Here is a 23126-nt window from a genome sequence, read left to right on the forward strand (position 1 = left end):
AACCCATCAGAAAGTTTGGCCTGAAGAGAATCAAAATGGCAGTCTCTAAAACAAGCCACAGATTTCTACTAGAGTCTTAAATAGAATGGTGTTGACAGACTGCTAGCTGTGAGGTTTACATCCACTACTTTGACCAGCATATCAAAGTTAATCAGTTTTCACTACTCTGTCTCCATGCATGTGTTAGATTCCACTTCGGAATGCCCACCACACTGCAGGAACGACATATGGCCCAATCCGCTTCCCCTGCCCATATGCCTCTCACTGGATAAAACACGATGAGTAAGCAGATGAACACCGGGAGAGGGTGGGAAAGGGGAAAAAATGAAAACAAGGAAGAGAGACAAGAGAACCACTTCTACTTCTGCTATACCCTCCACGTGACTGCACCTATAAGACAAGGGACAACATTAATAATCAATACTGGTATACAACAGACCCCTCCCGCTCTCTACCATGACCATGCCATACCCATCACAACTTTAACTGTCTTACCAGAGTATCGTGCACAGGGAGTCCAGTGGGGGCTCAGTAGATTTGCTCTCTGTTTCTCTGTTTCTGTAATGGGGTCCGGTCCAGGAAGTCGATTCCAAAGTAATATTACCAACCCTTCTCCTTTTTAACAATAGGGGGAAAAAGTCTACTTTGACAGAAAAAAACCCGCTTTAGGAAAAAAGGAATGAGGCTCTCCAAAACTGCGGGTACTAGAACAAGCTCCACGGACAGTGGAAACGGAGCACTCTCCCTGGCTCCGTTTGGAATCCTTGGACGCCGAAAGCGCCCGAATCTGAACAACGACGTCGAGTGGAGAAAAAATATGCGGAAGCCGGAACTGCTAGGACTAAGAGGAGAATGCTGTGGAGACCCAGGTGCAGAACCTTCCCCTGTCACTGAGAAAAAAAGGTTTTCCCACAGATGTAACCTGTGATCATGATTTTTTTATCCTGGCCTGGCCAGACAGTAATACAGTGTGTGTGGGAAGGTCTAGGCCTGCCCTTCACTACGGTAGATTCGGAATGCACAAAGCATGTCCTCAAAGTGTGACAAACTACTGTCCTTTTGCGGTGTTTACACATATAGGGGCTTATTTAAAATAAAATATTGGAGCACAGAGCAAACAAAGCTGCCTAGCACCAGCGCAGGCATCCTGACGCTATGTTGCAAGGGTGCAAGTGCTGCAGTCACGTTTGTTTATGTGCAGGAAGGTACACTTTCCTGTAGATAAACAATCAATGAAAGCAATTTGCACCTTCTATTTGTTCTTCAGTATGCAGCACACAAGGAAAGAGCAAAAAATGAGGAGAAATTAATAATTTGTCCTCGTATCACCTTTATAACGCCTGGTATTCGATGGCATTAGTTTTTGGTGCTGCCTCAGCCTTGTAAATCTAGGGCTGCATCAAAAAGCAATAGATGTTGTGGTAAAAGCCCCACAGCAACACCCATTGCACACCCCTTTGCTGAAGTGGAGGAGTGTGGCTCAATGGTTAGAGTGGCAGACCCTGATGCAGAGTTCTGGCCAGGGACCAGGGTTCGATTCCCGCCTGGGCGGGGTCTCGGGCTCAATTTCCTCAGACCTGTTAATTCTCGCCTTGGTGCCTATTCTAATCACGTGCCCCACACTGCAACTCTGGGCAATAGCTTGCTTAGCCTCCACACTGGCCCCAACAGCGCTAAGGATGCCTGGCTTCACCCTGGGGGTACCCAGGAGTGGACACTTCACAGGGAAAGCCAAGAGGGGTTCCACAACGGTATGAGTATCAGCGCCGGGAAACTGAATAGGTGACACCGCAAGGTGACCGTCTGGTGACAGTGCACTCTATAAGTACCATGACATTTACATTTACAGAGAACTACAGCAGAAAGGGGCGTATTTACAAGGTGGCATTAACCGAAGCAAAGAGGCTTAGTGCCACCTTGTAAATATGTAAAATAGTGCAGCGCCATCGGAGCGTCCAAAAAAGTGACGCGCAATGCAGAATAAATAATACATTCACGCTCAGTCAAGAGATCTGGGTTAAATCCATTTTTCTTTTGCTCACTACGACATCCCAGTTTGGACCCAGCCATTTGCAAATCAGTCTTGACCCTGTTCCTCATGGGAACAGTCCAGCCCGAACTGCCAAGCGAGGTTCTCCCTGGACCGGAAACAAGCATCCTGGAACCGTTTTATGATATTACCCCATATCAGCCAGTCTAGCTTGAAGACAGTGGCACAGTGAGTAAGGGACCCATGCCTGAGCATACACATCCCAACTTCAAGCATCAAAATCCTCCATTGAATTTCCTCGGAAAACCCTCACCAGTGCACATCTGCCAGTTATATTGTGGTATGTTATATTTTATTGATTTGACATGATGGCACAACTTCTTTGCTCTTACTATAAGACACAGATTTACTAAGCCTTTGCATTGTACTTGCTATTGCTGCATTAAGTTACATTCGATCTGGCAGGAGTTCTGTTGGTGGAGCATTTGTATTCCTGTGCATCCACCAATGAATATGAGACTATTACAGATTTACAAAGGTTTGTAAAGCTTGGATTGCTCAGACTGGTACACCTCCCAGAGGATGACGTAACAAAGTAACAAAGAGAAACAGTTTGTCTTCTCATTACTTTCCCTTTTTCTGCATCACGCAGAGAGAGAGGAAAATGCCCCCTTGGATTGTTTTATACAGGAAGGTATCCCTCCGGCACAAAAACAATCCTGCCTGTAAAGCAGGCACCCTTCCACTACTCTGCAAGGGGGCCTGCATTGGGCGCTAGGAAGCACACAGTGCGCTAGGGCAAGGAAAGAGCAGAAATGTTTGCTATCTTTGTAAATATGGAGCATTTTTGGGCACTCCCTTTCATGTAAAGCAGCACAGCAAGTTCCCTTGCTATTCCGCATTGAGTGAAATATGCAGGGCACTAACATGGATCTGGAGGACCTGCTGTTAGAACTGGGGGTCTCTAGTTGGCAGAGGTAGATACCTTTGACCAAATAGGGACCCTTGCTTCTAGTCAGGGTAAGGGGCTACACTTCCAAAACAACCTCTGCTCACCCCCTTGGTAGCTTGGCACGAGCAGACAGGCTTATCTCAGAGGCAGTGTGTAAAGCATTTGAGAACACATACAGTAATACAGTGAAAACACTACAAATGGACACCACACCAGTTTAGAAAAATAAGTAATCTTTACTAGACTTAACACAAAATCAAACGACAACAATCCACAAAACTATAATAAAAATAAGACTTTAAAATGGTAGAAATAGCTTAGTTCACTGTAGATGGTAAATGCAACACTTTACTCCCAAAGTACCTGGGATGCGTAACGCAAAACAAACCAAAGTGTCGCAGGGAAGTTGATGCGCCGTTCCTTACACTAAGGGTAGTGGATGCATCGGTTCCTTACTGCTGCGCAGGGGAGTTGACGCTCGCTTCCTTACTGTGTGGGGAGTTGACGGGCCGGTTTCTTACTGCGATCCGATGACACTCCGTGCGATGCGACAAAATGGCGTCTTAGTTACAGTGCGACAACGTAGATGCAATGCGTGCACGCCCGACGGCCATGCGGCAACTCGATGAGCTTCTGAGCAGCGACACGCTTCTCAGGTGACTCCACAGCGACCTCTGCGGTGGCGGTGATGCAATGTGCTTCGGTGATGTGATGGCGACAGCAGCAGCGTCGGCACGCTTCCTTGGCAATGCGACGACAACTGCTGCGGTGGCGACACGCTTCTTCTTCGTTGAGTCGCGCTTCCAGCTCCCAGTGATACGCAGTCTCTTAGAAAGCCCAGCACAACAGAAGGCACTTCAACTCCCAGCAAGGGAATTCAGGGGGTAGCTGGTGGTGAAGTCTTGTAACCCTGAGACTTCAGGCAGGAGGCAAGCACAGTTCAAGCCCTTGGAGATTCTTCTTCAAGATGATGAAAGCACACTCAGTCCTTTTTCTCCTTTCTTTGGTAATGAAGCAACCACTGCAGGCCAACCCCCAAACAGCACACAACACAGGGGTAGTCACTTCCTTCAGTTTCTCTGGTTCTTCTCCTCAGCAAAGGGTTGTGTTGATTCCCAGAAGTGATCTAAAGTTCTGGGGTCTGGGCCCCAATATTTATACTGCAAAATCCTTTGTCTCTGAAGGCAGAGAGTGTCTGTACCTAGTCAAAACCAGTTCTGGGTGCATTCTGCCAGTGCACAACGTCTTCCTTTGTCAGTGTGGGCCAGGGTCATCAGACGCACCACAGGAGTTGGAGCCAGCATTGTGGAAGGCAGGCACAGCCCTATTCAGGCCCAGGTGCTACTCCTCCCACCACTCCCAATGCAGATAGGTCTATTCAGCATTGTGCTGACTCACCCTGTCTCTTGGAGCCACCCCAGCCCCTGTCACTCACAAACCAGACATGGAATACACAACCTAGCAGATGCAGGCTTGGATGGTTAGGCAAGAAAAGACATACTTTCTAAAAGTGGTATTTTCAAACACAGAATGTTAAAACCAACTTCACTAAAAGATGTATTTTATCATTCTGAGTGCAGGCATACTAAACTCGAATTTCTACCTAGTTCCCTTATTCAGTTAGGATTATAAGATATTATAATCAAACTGCCCATTCTGGCCTATGGGAACAGGTAGCCTTGTAATAGTGAAAAACGAAATTGGCTGTAAATCACTATCAGGACATGCCACAGTCACCATGGAACGTCCTTCTTTTACATACAATGCACCCTGCCCGTGGGGGTACCTTGGGCCTACCTTAGGGGTGACTAATATGTAGAAAAGGGAAGGTTTAGGGACTGGCAAGTGGGTGCACTTGCCAAGTCGACATGGCAGCCCGAGGCTGCACACAAACTCTGCAATGGCAGGCCTGAGCCATAGGTTATAAGCTGCTCTGGTGGGTGGCACAATCAGTGCTGCAAGCCCACCAGCAGCATTTGATTTACAGGTCCCGGGCACATGCGGCGCACTGTACTAGGGTCTGACAAGTAAACCAAATAAGCCAATCATGGAGTCACTAATCCATTACAATACTTTACAATAGGGAGCCTATGTACTTTTGCACTGATCAGCAGTGGTAAAGTGCCCAGAGTCATAAAACAGCCAATAACAGGTCAGACAAAATACAGGAGGAAGGCAAAAAGTTCAGGGATGACCCTGCGAAAAGGGCCAAGTCCAACACCTGCCCAGTTTTGAAAGGGTATTCTCTGATGCATGCATGCTGCTTTTTTCCAGCCCGGTTCTACCATGCACACCATGGTGGCATAAGACAGGAAAAAAATTGAAATGCCCCCCTGCATTTACTGGATATTGCTTTTCATTTGCTGGAAACAATCCCTCGTTCTACGGGGTTAGTTTACAGAATATAAAAGTAATTGCTAAAAGGTTGACCACAGCACCATGGCATGGCCTACCTGCCGTCGCTTGTTTTGCCTCCAGAAATTGCTTCCATCATGTTGGCGGAAAAGTTTTTTTAAAAAGCCCTACCAAGGTAACAGGAAACTGTAAATAGCACAGGCTGGCCACTCCTACGCTTCAGGTGACAGTGCAGCCCTAGCCCCAGCCATTTAACTGTCGGCCCCAACCAGTAGTCTTAATGACATCCTTAATCACTTTATGAAATATAGCTTTTCCTGGTCACTGATTTATTTTTGTGATTGCTCTATCTTACTGTATCTGAGTTTAAACATACTACCATGTCCTAGAGTAATCTCTACTGCTCGTCAATGTACAATGGAGTACAATGGTAATACTTTTTTCAGTAGAATGCATTGGTGTCTTAGGACTTTGGACATCAGAGGTAAACTACAGTAACCCCCAGGGTTATTCCACCCAGAAGTAAGGCCTCACAACCACACTATTCAAGGGCTTCATTAATACAAATATAGTTCTCACTTTATTGTTTCGAAGTAATGCTCGGGCCATGCATAGCAGTTGACGTTCTCCAACTGAAAAATTGTTTCCATTTTCAGTCACTTCTGCGTGCAGACCTTTGTGTAGCTGCAAGATCTAAAATAAAATAAAAGAATTAAAAACGTAATATATTTGGGTAATGCAAAGTTCTACTACAGTTCCATACAATCTCATAACAAACATGCAATTCACAGTCATTGACAATGTTTCAAAGGCTTTATATAATTTACAAAATTATTCCTAATATAGATGATCCAAAAATCGGACTGTACATGGTCTATTTCTAGATTTCTTTGCACATTGTTTAACTTTTTCTAAAATCGTCAGGTTTAGTAAATGTAAATACATGAGTAGTTCTGTAATACAAATTAGCAGGCATAAAATAACACTAGAACATATATATATATATATATATATCGCCGCTCCTCTTGCACCAAACTCCACAGAGGAAGGCGAATGCCGAAACGCGTCTGGTGCGTGTGATAGTCAAAATAAAATCTATGACTCTGCCCCGTGAGTGCTGTGTCTCTTTGAATTGCGAAGAAGACGAGGAGCGTTTTATATATATATATATATATATATATATATATATATATATATATATATATATATATATATCTACTGCAATTACTCAAACTTCTTGGTTTACTTTTCTTTCAGAGGAATGCTGTTTCATGTTGTTTTGTCTCTGTACAATGCAGGACTGTTGTTGCTGCAGGATGGAGATACCTCATGGAACTTTTTCCCTCAGGTAAGTCCATCACGGTGTGCGTGTTGGAGTTTTGTTCTGGACTGGGGGCCAAACTAACATGACTACATGGAACCCCAAACCTTTTACTCTTACCATTTTAGTGACGCTCATTTGCTGGATGCAGAACATGTAGGGGGATATTTACTAAGATTTTGTGCTGTGTTTGCGTCACAAAAGTGACGCAAAATCTTTTTATACCAATTTAATTTCCAGGGCCAAAGGGCTAAGTATGAGTGGTGTACCGGCGTTCCCATGCAACCCTCCAAGGTTTTTAACGCAATACCCTATTTATACGGTTTTGCTGGATAAAACAGTACATATTTCACATAGGCGATATTACGGAGAAATGTTTGAATTTCTCCTTTCTTTTGCGACATTGCATGTTTGCTGCACTGTACAGCACATTTAAAACGTCGGAAACGTTTTAAAGTTAGTCTAAGCATTGTATTTTGTACTGGAAGGGTATCCTTCCTGTGAGAAGTTGGCCTGATGTATGATGTTCACTATTCTAGTGAGCACCTTGTATCAGTCCACACAATCCCTTATGGTGGTTGTTGTAAAGTCAACCTTATAGACTAGCTATCCTAAGGGTAGCATGGACTAAGCAGTTTTAGGATTAACTCAAGAGGGCATGTGAAGCCAGCTGTTTCACCATATGCAATCCTGTAATATCAAATGAAAGGACACCACACAGGTTATATATTATAAAAATATATGTATTTATTACTAGAATAATCCTCTGTACTCTTTATGAGTCAAGAGGCACAAGCGTTTAAACAAAAGCACAATTAAACATACAAAAGTTGCACGATTATGGATAGGGCCGGTGGCCACTCAAACCATATACTAAATAAGTGGTATAAGTATCACTTTACGAACAATGGTAAGGCCTAGGGCCTTGGGAATCGCTGGGACTACACTGGACTAACAACAGTTAGGACGGGAGTAGCCCGTGGGATTCGGGTGCAGCGCTAAAAGCACTGCCAAGTCAATGTGCGTAAAAGTTACAAAGTTACTGTTTTAGAAGTCTTCCGACTGGACTAGAACTTAGCCACTTAAAACTAGGACACTAGAGGTGTAAACCACTACAGGAGCACCGGCGTTCAATCGTTACCTCACCCACAGGAAGCGGGTGCATAGGTGCCAAGGTGTGTCGGGTTTCGTCGTGGAGTTCTATGGAGCCTGGAGATGAAGATGCTGCAGTCGGCCTGGAGAGAAGAGTCCGGTTGGATCCAAGGGTGGATCGAAGATGTAGAGTACCTGAAAGCAGAGGGGACAGAGTCTGGGTCACTAGCCAGTGACCGGGATGAAACCAGGAAGAAACCAGGCGATGTCGGGCGCAATCAGGTGGTTGTCGAGAAGCTTGTCTCCGCTGCCACGTGGACTCTGGGGCACCGAGGATGACCAGGAGTGAATCATGAGCTGTCCCACAAAGGCTCTCGCTGTCGGCAGTGTCGGCTTCCGGATCGGAGTTAACAGGCCTTGGCAAATGCAACCCATGCAGGATTTGAAGATCGCTTCTTACTCGGACCCGCAAGGTCAGAGAGGTTGCTCCTTTTCAGGGGAGCGAGGGCCAGTCTGGAGCAACTAGACTAGCAGAGTAGTTTCAAAGATTCATCGTCGTAGTGACCACTAGCCAACAGGCAAGTGACCGGACAGACGCATCAAGCAGGAAAATGCAAAAGGGCCCCACGCAGCACTTGGTGAGTGTGGAGGGGTGATCTTCAGTGCACAAGCTGCTCGGGGCTGGGGCTTCTCAAACCCCAATGCACAGCTCGAGGGTGCCTCGGGAACTGCACGGTCAGTACTTTGCAGTCTTTTCAAGATGGCCGGCCCCACGCTTCACACCGCCTCCACGGGTCTCAGATTCGCTGGGATTGTGGATCGGGCTGTTGGAAGTCAGGGAAGCTGGTTCATGTCGATCTCTGTTGCTCGAGCTCCGGCGGGAGCTGCAACAAAGTAAACCGTTGGGCGCTGGATGGTGCCTGTTTGCACAGGGTGGTCAGTCCTTGACCACAAGGGAGATTCTTCAGTCTTCCACATCGAGTGGGATGTCGAAGGGTCCAGAGTTCTGTATCAAAGTTTCAGTCAGGATAATCTAATGCTCCTGGGCACAGCTCCTACCTTTATTCCAAATCAAGGGGCTGGATTACCTGCTAGGTCCCTCCTATGGGTGGGACCCAGGAAGGGGGTGGTTACACCCCTTTCCCTTTGTCCAGTTTCGCGCCAGAGCTGGGACTGGAGTGTCCCAGCACCGGTTTGAACTGGGCTATGCATGGGGAGCCTTGTGCACCCCAGGCAGTGTCTAGTTTCACTCGCCCTGCTTGCCTCAATCCACTATCTCCTGTCTGGGGTGGTGTAACACCTCCCTGTGACAGGAAACCTTTTGTCCAGGCCTCCCCTGCCGGAGTTTCGGTCAGCAGCAGGAGGCCAGACCCGTGTCTGTGGCAGCAGCATCCATTTTGTGATGCTGAAGCTCTAGTTAGATTTAACCGCGTTTAAGTAAAGTAACATGTCTTTTCCCTCTAGAAGGGTGGAATGCTACCCCCGTTGCCAGAACTGGCGAGGGGGTAGTATTCCAAAGTGTATGACACCTTACACGACATGTTTTGATGAAGCCAAACCAAAGATAGCAATAACCACAAGGATTATAATGCACTTAAGAGTATATGGTATGGCAATATCCTGGAACGGCTATATGGAAATGGTTCCGAAAGCTGCAGACAGGCTCAGCTCATGCTAGAGCACCATCTCACATAAAACCAAGCACTCTGCCTCCAGGATTGTTAAGGCCTGCCATAGGAGTGACTTATAGGTGCATATGTGTCCAGATATAGGTTTAGACATAGGTATACTATATCTAAGCAAGGGGTGATTACACGACCTTGCCCCAGCTGAGTGATCAGCCAGTTGTGTCTGTTTGGATGACCAGCCAGGGGTGGCAAAAGATATGCTGCAGCCCCTGGTAGGCCTTGGATGCACCTATGCCCTGGGTACCTATAGTACACTGTACAGGGGCTGATAAGGTGACCCAATATCCAATTGGTTAGGCACCTAGGGTACATGGAGTCCATTTTAAAGGGAGAACAGATAGCCTGGGCCCTGATTAGCAGGGTCCCAGGCCAACTAAGACGAAAACCGGCTAAACACAAGACAAAAAATCTGGGGTAACCATAGTCAGGTATCCACCCTCCTACATAACCCCCCCCCACCCCCCCCCCCCAAACAAAAGGAGATAAGGCTATCCTTGACCAGGCAAGCCTATATTACATGAGTGGCCATATAAGGAGGAACCTGCACTGGCATGCTTACCCCCTGTGTCACGGTCCACCAAGTCATCCCTCACCCTAAGGGTATCAGAGGGTCTCCACCATGGGGAATTACTACCTGTGGTGTGTTTTGGCAAAGTAGAAGGCTGGTGTTGAAATGGAGTACTGAAGTGAGGCTCCACTAATGTAGGGCTCAGCTTCCTCCAATCATCTTCCACCATGTGTGCCTTTCTTTCCTTGACTGAGTTGCACTGTGCTCTCAGGGTCAACCTCTGGCTGCCTACAGCTGGAGGCTGGGTCCCTTTTGTTGGCTTACTGAAGGGACAGGTCAGGTTTGGGGCCTTTGGGTCCCATGTTTGGCTGTGCCCAACAGTGTCCATCTGGGGGAGGTTCCTAACTAGGTGTAAGGGAGATCCCTCAGGAGTTTTTAAAGTTTTTACCTTGCTAGGGCTGCTAGCTTTGGTGCGCCTAATCTGCTGATGGGGGTGTTTTATTGGACAGGGGGCCCTTTGGGGCACACTGACCTCCTTGACCTCTGTAGCCCTGGGCTGACTGAGGCAGGGTAGAGAGGGACAGGTTGCCTGGTCCAGACTGGGTCCCACGTTGGAAGGGTCCACTTACATCAGGGGCTCTGCCAGGCTAGGTCTGACTACCTCTGGGGCCGTTTCTTCACAAGGGGGTAAGATCAGTTCCCTGAGGAGGCTGATCCTTTCCTAAAGTCTGGTGGGAGGGAGATTTCTCTTCCTCCTCAATGCTCTCTGTTTGTGTGGAGTGAGCCATAGTTTCAGGCTTCACAACACATGAATCTGTTTGAGTTTGGGCTGTGGCCATCACAGCCCCACCAACCTTTTCAGGAAGGGACTCAGTTTGGGTATGGGCTGTTACCATCACAGCCCTGCTAATCTGTCTAGGGAAGGAGTCTGCTTGAGATGGAACTGAGACTAGTACAGCCCTACCAACCTTTTCAGGAAGGACATCTTGGATTGGGGCTGTGGCCATCAGAGCCCCACTAACCATTCCATGGAGATTTACCATTTTAGAATTACCATTTTAGAATGGGTTTCTTGTTCCACCTCAGCCCAGGCTGAGATTTCCAGATCATTCCCCAGTAGACAATCTACAGGCAAGTTTGTTGACACTGCCACTCTCTTTGGGCCAGTGACACCTCCCCAGCTGAGATTTACTACTGCCATGGGATGATTGGTTTGTACTCCATCAATATTGGTCACCTGGTATGTGGCACCAGGTAAAAGTTGCCTTAAGGGGACTAGATTCTCAGTCACCATAGTGATACTAGCCCCTGTGTCTCTATTGGCCTCAATTTTCTGACCATTGATGTGGGGCTCCTGTCTGTACTTGCTCACATTGTTTGGGCAAGCAGTGAAGTTGGCAACCCCATGCCATTTTCACAGACAAGAATAGCTGTAGTTGGGGACCTGGTTGGGCCAGAGTCCACCTGAGTTCCAAAAGTAAACCCAGCCAAATTATTGGGGGTGCTCCCACCACCTGGGGGATTACTACTTATAGTAACAGGGGGTGTTGGAGCTTTACTTGGAAGAATATTTTCTTTATTGCTATTCTTTGGACAACAACTATCTGTTTTCCAGTGGCCAGTCTGCTTACAGGCATGGCAATAAGGTTTCTTTGGGTTAGAGGAAGTGTTTTGGGACCCAGCCCCATCCTTGGAGTTTTGGGGCCCTGTGGGAGGCTTGTCTTTTGATTTATCCCCACCTTTCTCTTGAGCCTTGGAATTATCCTTCTTTTGGTCATTACCCTACTTCTTAGGCCTAATCCTGGTTCTGACCCATTTGTCTGCCCTCTTACCCAATTCTTGTGGAGAGGCCAGATCTGAGTCCACCAGGTGCTGGTGCAAAAGCTGTTTTTGACAATTACTAAGGTTCTGCTCCCTCATAATCAAATTATACAATCCTGTATAGTCATGTACTTTGCTGCCAAGTAACCAACCTTCCAGAGCCTTAGTAGCACAATCTACAAAATCAGTCCAGTCCTGAGTCTGAGCTTTTTGGGTATCTCTGAACAACAACCTGTATTGCTCAGTGGTTAGGCCAAACCATGTGGCTCAATGGTTAGAGCAGCAGACCCTGATGCAGGGGATCAGCCCGGGACCAGCGTTCAATTCCCCGCCTCGGCGGGTCTTGGGCTCAAAATTCCACGGAACTGATAATTCTCGCCTCGGTGCCTATTCCAATCATGGATTCCCACTCTGCAACTCTGGGCAATAGCTTGCTTAATCTCCACAACGGCCCCCACAACGCTAAGGATGCCTAGCCTCCACCTTGGGGGTGCTCAGGAGTGGACACCTCACAGGGAAAGCCAGGATGGGTTCCACAGCGGTATTCGTACAAGCGCCTTGAAACCCTTGCGGGTGAGTAGTGCGCTATACAAGTATCAATTTACATTTACATCAATAAGAGCACTCTTCAGGACAGTTTAGTTTTTAGCATCCTCAGGTCTAACAGTGAGGAGCTTATCTCTCCCTTTCTCAGAAAAGGAGTACCATAAGATTGCTGCCCCCTGGTCTTGAGGAACCATCAGTACCATGCAGGCTCTCTCCAGATCAGTCATCCATTTGTGGATGTCATCCTCTTCCTTGTAGGGGGGCACAATCTTTGTTAGGTTTCTATTGTCATAGGACCTGTCTTTCTCTTTAGGAATAATGCTACCACCAGTGGAGTTCTCTCCTCTCAATTTCTGGTCTCTTGCTAAAGCAAGTTTAGCTTGGGCCAGGGCTATCTCTTCCCTCTCTATCTGGAGTTTGACAGCTCTCATCCTGGCCTTATGCTCTTTTCTCTGGGGGAAAGTCATTCCCTTTTGAGAACCCCTTGAGGCATTAGAAAGGTTAGATTCCCTGGAAAGCGATCTCTCTCTTCTATTGCCAGGGTATATTCTGCTATTAGGTCTGGGGAGGTGGTTCACCTCTCCATCCCCATGTAGGTTCAAGTTAGCTTGGCTAAGCCTTCTAACTGGGACCTGGTTATCCCCTTGATCATTATCTGAATCTTCATCCTCCCCTACCTCGTCATCTAGTATTATGGGGGTGATGGCATTATCATCATCTAGGGGTGTTAGTCCATCTCCTGGAGTACCTGAGGGGCCTGCACTAGACTTCTCAAAATCATATTTTTCTAAGATTTGTACTAGGATTGGAATGGTAGGGTTGTGACCCTTTTTCAGCCCCCTTGTAGTGCACAAGGCACTCAAGTCTCTGAAGCTGAGTTTTCCATAGCTGGAAGGTGCCTTGGGCAGGTCACCTGTCACAGGTACAGAACTGGTTTGTTCCCCTGTGCCAGACATAGCTAGTGAGGTGTAAGTGGTGCACTTACCTACACTATGTGTTTTCCTACTAGAACCTTGCTAATGAGTTGTAGTCAGGGTGTGCTAAGCCCTTTGGTCTACAACTACTACGTTCAGTAGAACTTAAGTATGTAAGCTTTGTTTATATGTACCTATAGTACTTAATGTGATCTTTCAAATGATATAAAGATTGCAATGGTAAAACAACAGCAAGCTCAAATACCAACCGCTGCACACCAATGTGAGAAGTTGGCCTGATGTATGATGTTCACTATTCTAGTGAGCACATTGTATCAGTCCACACAATCCCTTATGGTGGTGGTTGTAAAGTCAACCTTATAGACTAGCTATCCTAAAGGTTGCATGGACTAAGCAGTCTTAGGCTTAACTCAAGAGGGCATGTGAATCCAGCTGTTTCACCATATGCAATCCTGTAATATCAAATGAAAGGACACCACACAAGTTATATATTATAAAAATATATGTATTTATTACTAAAATAATCCTCTGTACTCTTTATGAGTCCAGAGGCACAAGCGTTTAAACAAAAGCACAGTTAAACATACAAAAGTTGCACAATTATGGATAGGGCTGGTGGCCACTCAAACCATTGTATTGTATTGTATTGTAAGGCGTACTTATAAAGTGCGACTGTCACCCGGCGGGTATCCTGGCGCTATGACCATATACTATAACCATATACTAAATAAGTGGTATAAGTATCACTTTATGAACAATGGTAAGGCCTAGGGCCTTGGGAATCGCTGGGACTACACTGGACTAACAGCAGTTAGGACAGGAGTAGCCCGTGGGATTCGGGTGCAGCGCTAAAAGCACACGCATGCACCAATGCAATGTCAATGGTGCGTAAAAGTTACAAAGTTACTGTTTTAGAAGTCTTCCGACTGGACTAGAACTTAGCCACTTAAAACTAGGACACTAGAGGTGTGAACCACTACAGGAGCACCGGCGTTCAATCGTTACCTCACCCACAGGAAGCGGGTGCATAGGTGCCACAGTGTGTCGGGTTTCGTCGTGGAGTTCTATGGAGCCTGGAGCTGCAGGCGGCCAGGAGAGAAGAGTCCGGTTGGATCCAAGGGTGGATCAAAGATGTAGAGTACCTGAAAGCAGAGGGGACAGAGTCTGGGTCACTAGCCAGTGACCAGGATTGAACCAGGAAGGAACCAGGCGATGTCGGGCGCAATCAGGTGGTTGTTGAGAAGCTTGTCTCCGCTGCCACGTGGACTCTGGGGCACCGAGGATGACCAGGAGTGATTCACGAGCTGTCCCACAAAGGTTCACGCTGTCGGCGGCGTCAGCTTCCGGATCGGAGTTAACAGGCCTTGGCAAATGCAACCCACGCAGGATTTGAAGATTGCTTCTTACTCGGACCCGCAAGGTCAGAGAGGTTGCTCCTTTTCAGGGGAGCGAGGGCCAGTCTGGAGCAACCAGACTAGCAGAGTAGTTTCAAAGATTCGTCATCGTAGTGACCACTGGCCAACGGGCAAGTGACCGGACAGTCGCGTCAAGCAGGAAAATGCAAAAGGGCCCCACGCAGCACTTGGTGAGTGTGGAGGGGTGATCTTCGGTGCACGAGCTGCTTGGGGCTGGGGCTTCTTAAACCTCAATGCAAAGCTTCGAGGGTGCCTCGGGAGCTGCATGGTCAGCACTTCGCAGTCTTTTCAAGATGACCAGCCCCACGCTTCACGTCGCCTCCACGGGTCTCAGATTCTCTGGGACTGTGGATCGGGCTGTTGGAAGTCAGGGAAGCTGGTTCTTGTTGATCTCTGTTGCTCGAGCTCCGGCGGGAGCTGCAACAAAGCAAACCATTGGGCGCTGGATGGTGCCTGTTTGCACAGGGTAGTCACTCCTTGACCACAAGGGAGATTCTTCAGTCTTCCACGTCGAGCGGGATGTCGAAGGGTCCAGAGTTCTGTATCAAAGTTTCAGTCAGGATTATCTAATGCTCCTGGGCACAGCTCCTACCTTTATTCCAAATCAAGGGGCTGGAATTCCATGCTAGGTCCCTTCTATGGGTGGGACCCAGGAAGGGGGTGGTTACGCCCCTTTCCCTTTGTCCAGTTTCTCACTAGAGCTGGGACTGGAGAGTCCCAGCACCGGTTTGAACTGGGCTATGCATGGGGAGCCTTGTGTGCCCCAGCCAGTGTCTAGTTTCACTCGCCCTGCCTGCCACAATCCACTAGCTCCTGTCTGGGGTGGTGTAACACCTCCCTGTGACAGGAAACCTTTTGTCCAGGCCTCCCCTGCGGAGTTTCGGTCAGCAGCAGGAGGCCAGACCAGTGTCTGTGGCAGCAGCATCCATTTTGTGATGCTGAGGCTCTGGTTAGATTTAACCGCGTTCAAGTAAAGTAACATGTCTTTTCCCTCCAGAAGGATGGAATGCTAGCCCCGTCGCCAGAACTGGCAAGGGGGTAGTATTCCAAAGTGTATGACACCTTACACGACATGTTTTGAAAAAGCCAAACCAAAGTTAGCAATAACCGCGAGGATTATGATGCACTTAGGAGTATATGGTATGGCAATGTCCTGGAACAGCTATAAGGAAATGGTTCCGAAAGATGCAGACAGGCTCAGCTCATGCTAGAGCACCATCATACATAAAACCAAGCACTCTGCCTCCAGGATTGTTAAGGCCTGCCATAGGAGTGACTTATAGGTGCATATGTGTCCAGATATAGGTTTATGCAAACACAACAATGATGGACAGAATGTGGATCAATGTCACACATTCACCCCAGTCCAAAGATCTGGGCCCAAATCCATCGTTTTTCCACTCCACACCACCCTGGGTTAGACAATGGCGATATGCAAATCAGCGCTGACCCTGTGCCCCATGGGAACAGTCCAGTCCGAACTACAAAAGCCATGTCCTTCCCAGAACGGAAACAAGCATCCGAGGACCGGCCCGGTTTCGAGGTAACACCTCCCATCAGCCCGGCTAGCTTGATTCCAGTGGTGTGCAGTGCCTGGGACTCACGTCTGAGCATCCCCAGTACACTTAGAGCGGTACCTGCAAAAACAACAATGATGGACAGAATGTGGATCAATGTCACACATTCACCCCAGTCCAAAGATCTGGGCCCAAATCCATCGTTTTTCCACTCCACACCACCCTGGGTTAGACAATGGCGATATGCAAATCAGCGCTGACCCTGTGCCCCATGGGAACAGTCCAGTCCGAACTACAAAAGCCATGTCCTTCCCAGAACGGAAACAAGCATCCGAGGACTGGCCCGGTTTCGAGGTAACACCTCTCATCAGCCCGGCTAGCTTGATTCCAGTGGTGTGGAGTGCCTGGGACTCACGTCTGAGCATCCCCAGTACACTTAGAGCGGTACCTGCAAACACAACAATGATGGACAGAATGTGGATCAATATCACACATTCACCCCAGTCCAAAGATCTGGGCCCAAATCCATCGTTTTTCCACTCCACACCACCCTGGGTTAGACAATGGCGATATGCAAATCAGCGCTGACCCTGTGCCCCATGGGAACAGTCCAGTCCGAACTAAAAAAGCCATGTCCTTCCCAGAACGGAAACAAGCATCCGAGGACCGGCACGGTTTCGAGGTAACACCTCTCATCAGCCCGGCTAGCTTGATTCCAGTGGTGTGGAGTGCCTGGGACTCACGTCTGAGCATCCCCAGTACACTTAGAGCGGTACCTGCAAACACAACAATGATGGACAGAATGTGGATCAATGTCACACATTCACCCCAGTCCAAAGATCTGGGCCCAAATCCATCGTTTTTCCACTCCACACCACCCTGGGTTAGACAATGGCGATATGCAAATCAGCGCTGACCCTGTGCCCCATGGGAACAGTCCAGTCCGAACTACAAAAGCCATGTCCTTCCCAGAACGGAAACAAGCATCCGAGGACTGGCCCGGTTTCGAGGTAACACCTCTCATCAGCCCGGCTAGCTTGATTCCAGTGGTGTGGAGTGCCTGGGACTCACGTCTGAGCATCCCCAGTACACTTAGAGCGGTACCTGCAAACACAACAATGATGGACAGAATGTGGATCAATATCACACATTCACCCCAGTCCAAAGATCTGGGCCCAAATCCATCGTTTTTCCACTCCACACCACCCTGGGTTAGACAATGGCGATATGCAAATCAGCGCTGACCCTGTGCCCCATGGGAACAGTCCAGTCCGAACTAAAAAAGCCATGTCCTTCCCAGAACGGAAACAAGCATCCGAGGACCGGCACGGTTTCGAGGTAACACCTCTCATCAGCCCGGCTAGCTTGATTCCAGTGGTGTGGAGTGCCTGGGACTCACGTCTGAGCATCCCCAGTACACTTAGAGCGGTACCTGCAAACACAACAATGATGGACAGAATGTGGATCAATGTCACACATTCACCCCAGTCCAAAGATCTGGGCCCAAATCCATCGTTTTTCCACTCCACACCACCCTGGGTTAGACAATGGCGATATGCAAATCAGCGCTGACCCTGTGCCCCATGGGAACAGTGCAGTCCGAACTACAAAAGCCATGTCCTTCCCAGAACGGAAACAAGCATCCGAGGTCCGGCCCGGTTTCGAGGTAACACCTCTCATCAGCCCGGCTAGCTTGATTCCAGTGGTGTGGAGTGCCTGGGACTCACGTCTGAGCATCCCCAGTACACTTAGAGCGGTACCTGCAAACACAACAATGATGGACAGAATGTGGATCAATGTCACACATTCACCCCAGTCCAAAGATCTGGGCCCAAATCCATCGTTTTTCCACTCCACACCACCCTGGGTTAGACAATGGCGATATGCAAATCAGCGCTGACCCTGTGCCCCATGGGAACAGTCCAGTCCGAACTACAAAAGCCATGTCCTTCCCAGAACGGAAACAAGCATCCGAGGACCGGCCCGGTTTCGAGGTAACACCTCTCATCAGCCCGGCTAGCTTCATTCCAGTGGTGTGGAGTGCCTGGGACTCACGTCTGAGCATCCCCAGTACACTTAGAGCGGTACCTGCAAACACAACAATGATGGACAGAATGTGGATCAATGTCACACATTCACCCCAGTCCAAAGATCTGGGCCCAAATCCATCGTTTTTCCACTCCACACCACCCTGGGTTAGACAATGGCGATATGCAAATCAGCGCTGACCCTGTGCCCCATGGGAACAGTCCAGTCCGAACTACAAAAGCCATGTCCTTCCCAGAACGGAAACAAGCATCCGAGGACCGGCCCGGTTTCGAGGTAACACCTCTCATCAGCCCGGCTAGCTTGATTCCAGTGGTGTGGAGTGCCTGGGACTCAAGTCTGAGCATCCCCAGTACACTTAGAGCGGTACCTGCAAACACAACAATGATGGACAGAATGTGGATCAATGTCACACATTCACCCCAGTCCAAAGATCTGGGCCCAAATCCATCGTTTTTCCACTCCACACCACCCTGGGTTAGACAATGGCGATATGCAAATCAGCGCTGACCCTGTGCCCCATGGGAACAGTCCAGTCCGAACTACAAAAGCCATGTCCTTCCCAGAACGGAAACAAGCATCCGAGGACCGGCCCGGTTTCGAGGTAACACCTCTCATCATCCCGGCTAGCTTGATTCCAGTGGTGTGGAGTGCCTGGGACTCACGTCTGAGCATCCCCAGTACACTTAGAGCGGTACCTGCAAACACAACAATGATGGACAGAATGTGGATCAATGTCACACATTCACCCCAGTCCAAAGATCTGGGCCCAAATCCATCGTTTTTCCACTCCACACCACCCTGGGTTAGACAATGGCGATATGCAAATCAGCGCTGACCCTGTGCCCCATGGGAACAGTCCAGTCCGAACTAAAAAAGCCATGTCCTTCCCAGAACGGAAACAAGCATCCGAGGACCGGCACGGTTTCGAGGTAACACCTCTCATCAGCCCGGCTAGCTTGATTCCAGTGGTGTGGAGTGCCTGGGACTCACGTCTGAGCATCCCCAGTACACTTAGAGCGGTACCTGCAAACACAACAATGATGGACAGAATGTGGATCAATGTCACACATTCACCCCAGTCCAAAGATCTGGGCCCAAATCCATCGTTTTTTCACTCCACACCACCCTGGGTTAGACAATGGCGATATGCAAATCAGCGCTGACCCTGTGCCCCATGGGAACAGTGCAGTCCGAACTACAAAAGCCATGTCCTTCCCAGAACGGAAACAAGCATCCGAGGTCCGGCCCGGTTTCGAGGTAACACCTCTCATCAGCCCGGCTAGCTTGATTCCAGTGGTGTGGAGTGCCTGGGACTCACGTCTGAGCATCCCCAGTACACTTAGAGCGGTACCTGCAAACACAACAATGATGGACAGAATGTGGATCAATGTCACACATTCACCCCAGTCCAAAGATCTGGGCCCAAATCCATCGTTTTTCCACTCCACACCACCCTGGGTTAGACAATGGCGATATGCAAATCAGCGCTGACCCTGTGCCCCATGGGAACAGTCCAGTCCGAACTACAAAAGCCATGTCCTTCCCAGAACGGAAACAAGCATCCGAGGACCGGCCCGGTTTCGAGGTAACACCTCTCATCAGCCCGGCTAGCTTCATTCCAGTGGTGTGGAGTGCCTGGGACTCACGTCTGAGCATCCCCAGTACACTTAGAGCGGTACCTGCAAACACAACAATGATGGACAGAATGTGGATCAATGTCACACATTCACCCCAGTCCAAAGATCTGGGCCCAAATCCATCGTTTTTCCACTCCACACCACCCTGGGTTAGACAATGGCGATATGCAAATCAGCGCTGACCCTGTGCCCCATGGGAACAGTCCAGTCCGAACTACAAAAGCCATGTCCTTCCCAGAACGGAAACAAGCATCCGAGGACCGGCCCGGTTTCGAGGTAACACCTCTCATCAGCCCGGCTAGCTTGATTCCAGTGGTGTGGAGTGCCTGGGACTCACGTCTGAGCATCCCCAGTACACTTAGAGCGGTACCTGCAAACACAACAATGATGGACAGAATGTGGATCAATGTCACACATTCACCCCAGTCCAAAGATCTGGGCCCAAATCCATCGTTTTTCCACTCCACACCACCCTGGGTTAGACAATGGCGATATGCAAATCAGCGCTGACCCTGTGCCCCATGGGAACAGTCCAGTCCGAACTACAAAAGCCATGTCCTTCCCAGAACGGAAACAAGCATCCGAGGACCGGCCCGGTTTCGAGGTAACACCTCTCATCAGCCCGGCTAGCTTGATTCCAGTGGTGTGGAGTGCCTGGGACTCACGTCTGAGCATCCCCAGTACACTTAGAGCGGTACCTGCAAACACAACAATGATGGACAGAATGTGGATCAATGTCACACATTCACCCCAGTCCAAAGATCTGGGCCCAAATCCATCGTTTTTCCACTCCACACCACCCTGGGTTAGACAATGGCGATATGCAAATCAGCGCTGACCCTGTGCCCCATGGGAACAGTCCAGTCCGAACTACAAAAGCCATGTCCTTCCCAGAACGGAAACAAGCATCCGAGGACCGGCCCGGTTTCGAGGTAACACCTCTCATCAGCCCGGCTAGCTTGATTCCAGTGGTGTGGAGTGCCTGGGACTCACGTCTCAGCATCCCCAGTACACTTAGAGCGGTACCTGCAAACACAACAATGATGGACAGAATGTGGATCAATGTCACACATTCACCCCAGTCCAAAGATCTGGGCCCAAATCCATCGTTTTTCCACTCCACACCACCCTGGGTTAGACAATGGCGATATGCAAATCAGCGCTGACCCTGTGCCCCATGGGAACAGTCCAGTCCGAACTACAAAAGCCATGTCCTTCCCAGAACGGAAACAAGCATCCGAGGACCCGCCCGGTTTCGAGGTAACACCTCTCATCCACCATGACATCTTCCCCTCCTTCTTCAAGCTCCAATTGATTGAGGAGGTCTACCTTCCGAAACCTTCCTATCTTCCTGGTGACTGTTTCACTGACTTTTAAACTTCCATGTAGAAAGTACTTACACTGATAAAGAGGGGCGATATGTAACGGTAACAGGAACACTGAGAGGTCGGAGGCTCAACTTAGTCAACACATATGGACCGAATATAGATGACACCGAGTTCTATCATACCATATGGCAGAAGATAAATGATTTACCCGACATCCCATTGATCTGGGGGGGTGATTTCAATATTGCGTTAAACTATGCGGTGGACAGATCTGGCGCAACAGTAGAATCTCATAAGCGTGCCCTAAGCAAACTAAAAGATATTATAGCAGACAGACAGCTCATTGATCTCTGGAGAACGAGACACCCTACATGCCTAGAGACTACGCACATGACAGATGCGCACAATAGTTGGTCTCGTATAGACTACTGGTTGGGTACTTCGGACATATCACTATGGGCAGACTCTGTGTCACGCTTACCCAGAACACTGTCTGATTACAATCCAGTATTACTTACGATCACAATACCACACTACATACCCTCACCATACAGCTGGAGGTTCAATGTGAAAGCATTACTTGACTCCGTATACCTGATACAGTTAGTAAAGCCATTGCTGAGTACTTTGAGCTGAATGCACCCACCACAGAACACCCAGGGTTGTTATGGGAAGCTTTCAAAGCTTCCATTAGAGAGATCTGCATAAGTACCATTGCAGGCATTCCAAAAGATATACGACAACTGCTCTCCATGCACGAGGACAGGCTAGGTGAATTAGAACGCGAGTATACTGAAACACAGGATACAAAACTTCTAGGAGACATCAGATCCACACTGTCAGAACATCAAACATGCGCAGACGACGAACTTAGATATGTCACCAAACGGCAAGTGGAGAGATATTAAGGTGACGGCGGTAGGCCTGGCAAAGCATTGGCAGCTAAAATATGTGAGTAATTCGAGCAATCCGGGATTCAGGGGGTGTTCTACATCAAGCTACTCAGGGTATACTGAGAGAATTTGTGTCCACTTACGGTGAATTATACGCCGCGAGGCCCACGGCCTCCCCAGAGGAAGTCATGCAATATCTGGAAGACATATCGATAGCATGGCTGTCTGATGCGCAAAGAGAGTACCTCTCCTTGCCGATCACCATAGAGGAGGTCACAGAAGTTATTAAATCGCTTCCCAAAGGAAAAGCACCAGGCCCTGACGGTTACACAGGCAAATTTTATAAAGCCTTTGTGGAACAAGTGGCCCCACATCTGGTGGCAATGTATGGGGATGCACACGATGAATTAATGCTATCGCAAACATTGAGGGAAGCCCTGTTGATAGCTCTTTTGAAGCCCAACAAAGACCCGGAATATTGAGATTCTTACAGGCCACTGCCCTCATCAATGTGGACACGAAGATCATGTCCAAACTTGGCCACCAGGCTGCAACCACTGATGCCGAACTTGATCCTACCCGACCAGTCGGGGTTTATCCCAACACGATAGACAACCCACAACACCAGAAAACTGTTTGCGCTATCGCATTATCTGATACCCAGTACCAGGGCTGCTGCGATCTTATTAGATGCGGCCAAAGCCTTTGATTCTATAGCATGGTCCTATCTGCACGCGATACTGCGATGTATGGGCTTTCCCCCTATGTTCTTACAATGGGTTCAGGTGCTGTACACGGCGCCAACGGGAACGCATATAAATCACGGCAAGGTTGCCCTCTATCCCCCCTGCTATTTGCTATTACGCTTGAGCCACTGGCTTGTAGGATACGGCAGGGTCATCATTACTCAGCGCTCCAGTTTGCACATATCACTATACGCCGATGATATGATGCTATATGTGAGAGACCCAGCGCAACATTTAAACCCACTATTGCGCGAATATATCAAGTTTGGGCACCAGTCAGGACTTAAAATCAACCGGTCTAAGTCACTAATCATACCACTAACAGACACCACC

The 23126-nt window shown here is 48.6% G+C and overlaps 1 protein-coding gene across 3 annotated transcripts in view; it reads right to left on the reverse strand.

Moving 5' to 3' along the window:
• The window catches only part of LOC144773252 (ATP-binding cassette sub-family C member 5-like), a 2136031-nt gene that overhangs the window by 66982 nt on the left and 2045923 nt on the right, over nt 1-23126 (reverse strand). For all 3 annotated transcript variants that reach the window (XM_078658154.1, XM_078658153.1, XM_078658155.1), the window contains one exon: nt 5877-5990. In XM_078658154.1, the coding sequence (XP_078514280.1) occupies nt 5877-5990 (114 nt within the window). The remainder of the gene's footprint in view (nt 1-5876; nt 5991-23126) is intronic.

The sequence above is a fragment of the Lissotriton helveticus genome, chromosome 8 (genome assembly GCF_964261635.1).
Source record: "Lissotriton helveticus chromosome 8, aLisHel1.1, whole genome shotgun sequence".
Classification (NCBI taxonomy): domain Eukaryota; kingdom Metazoa; phylum Chordata; class Amphibia; order Caudata; family Salamandridae; genus Lissotriton; species Lissotriton helveticus.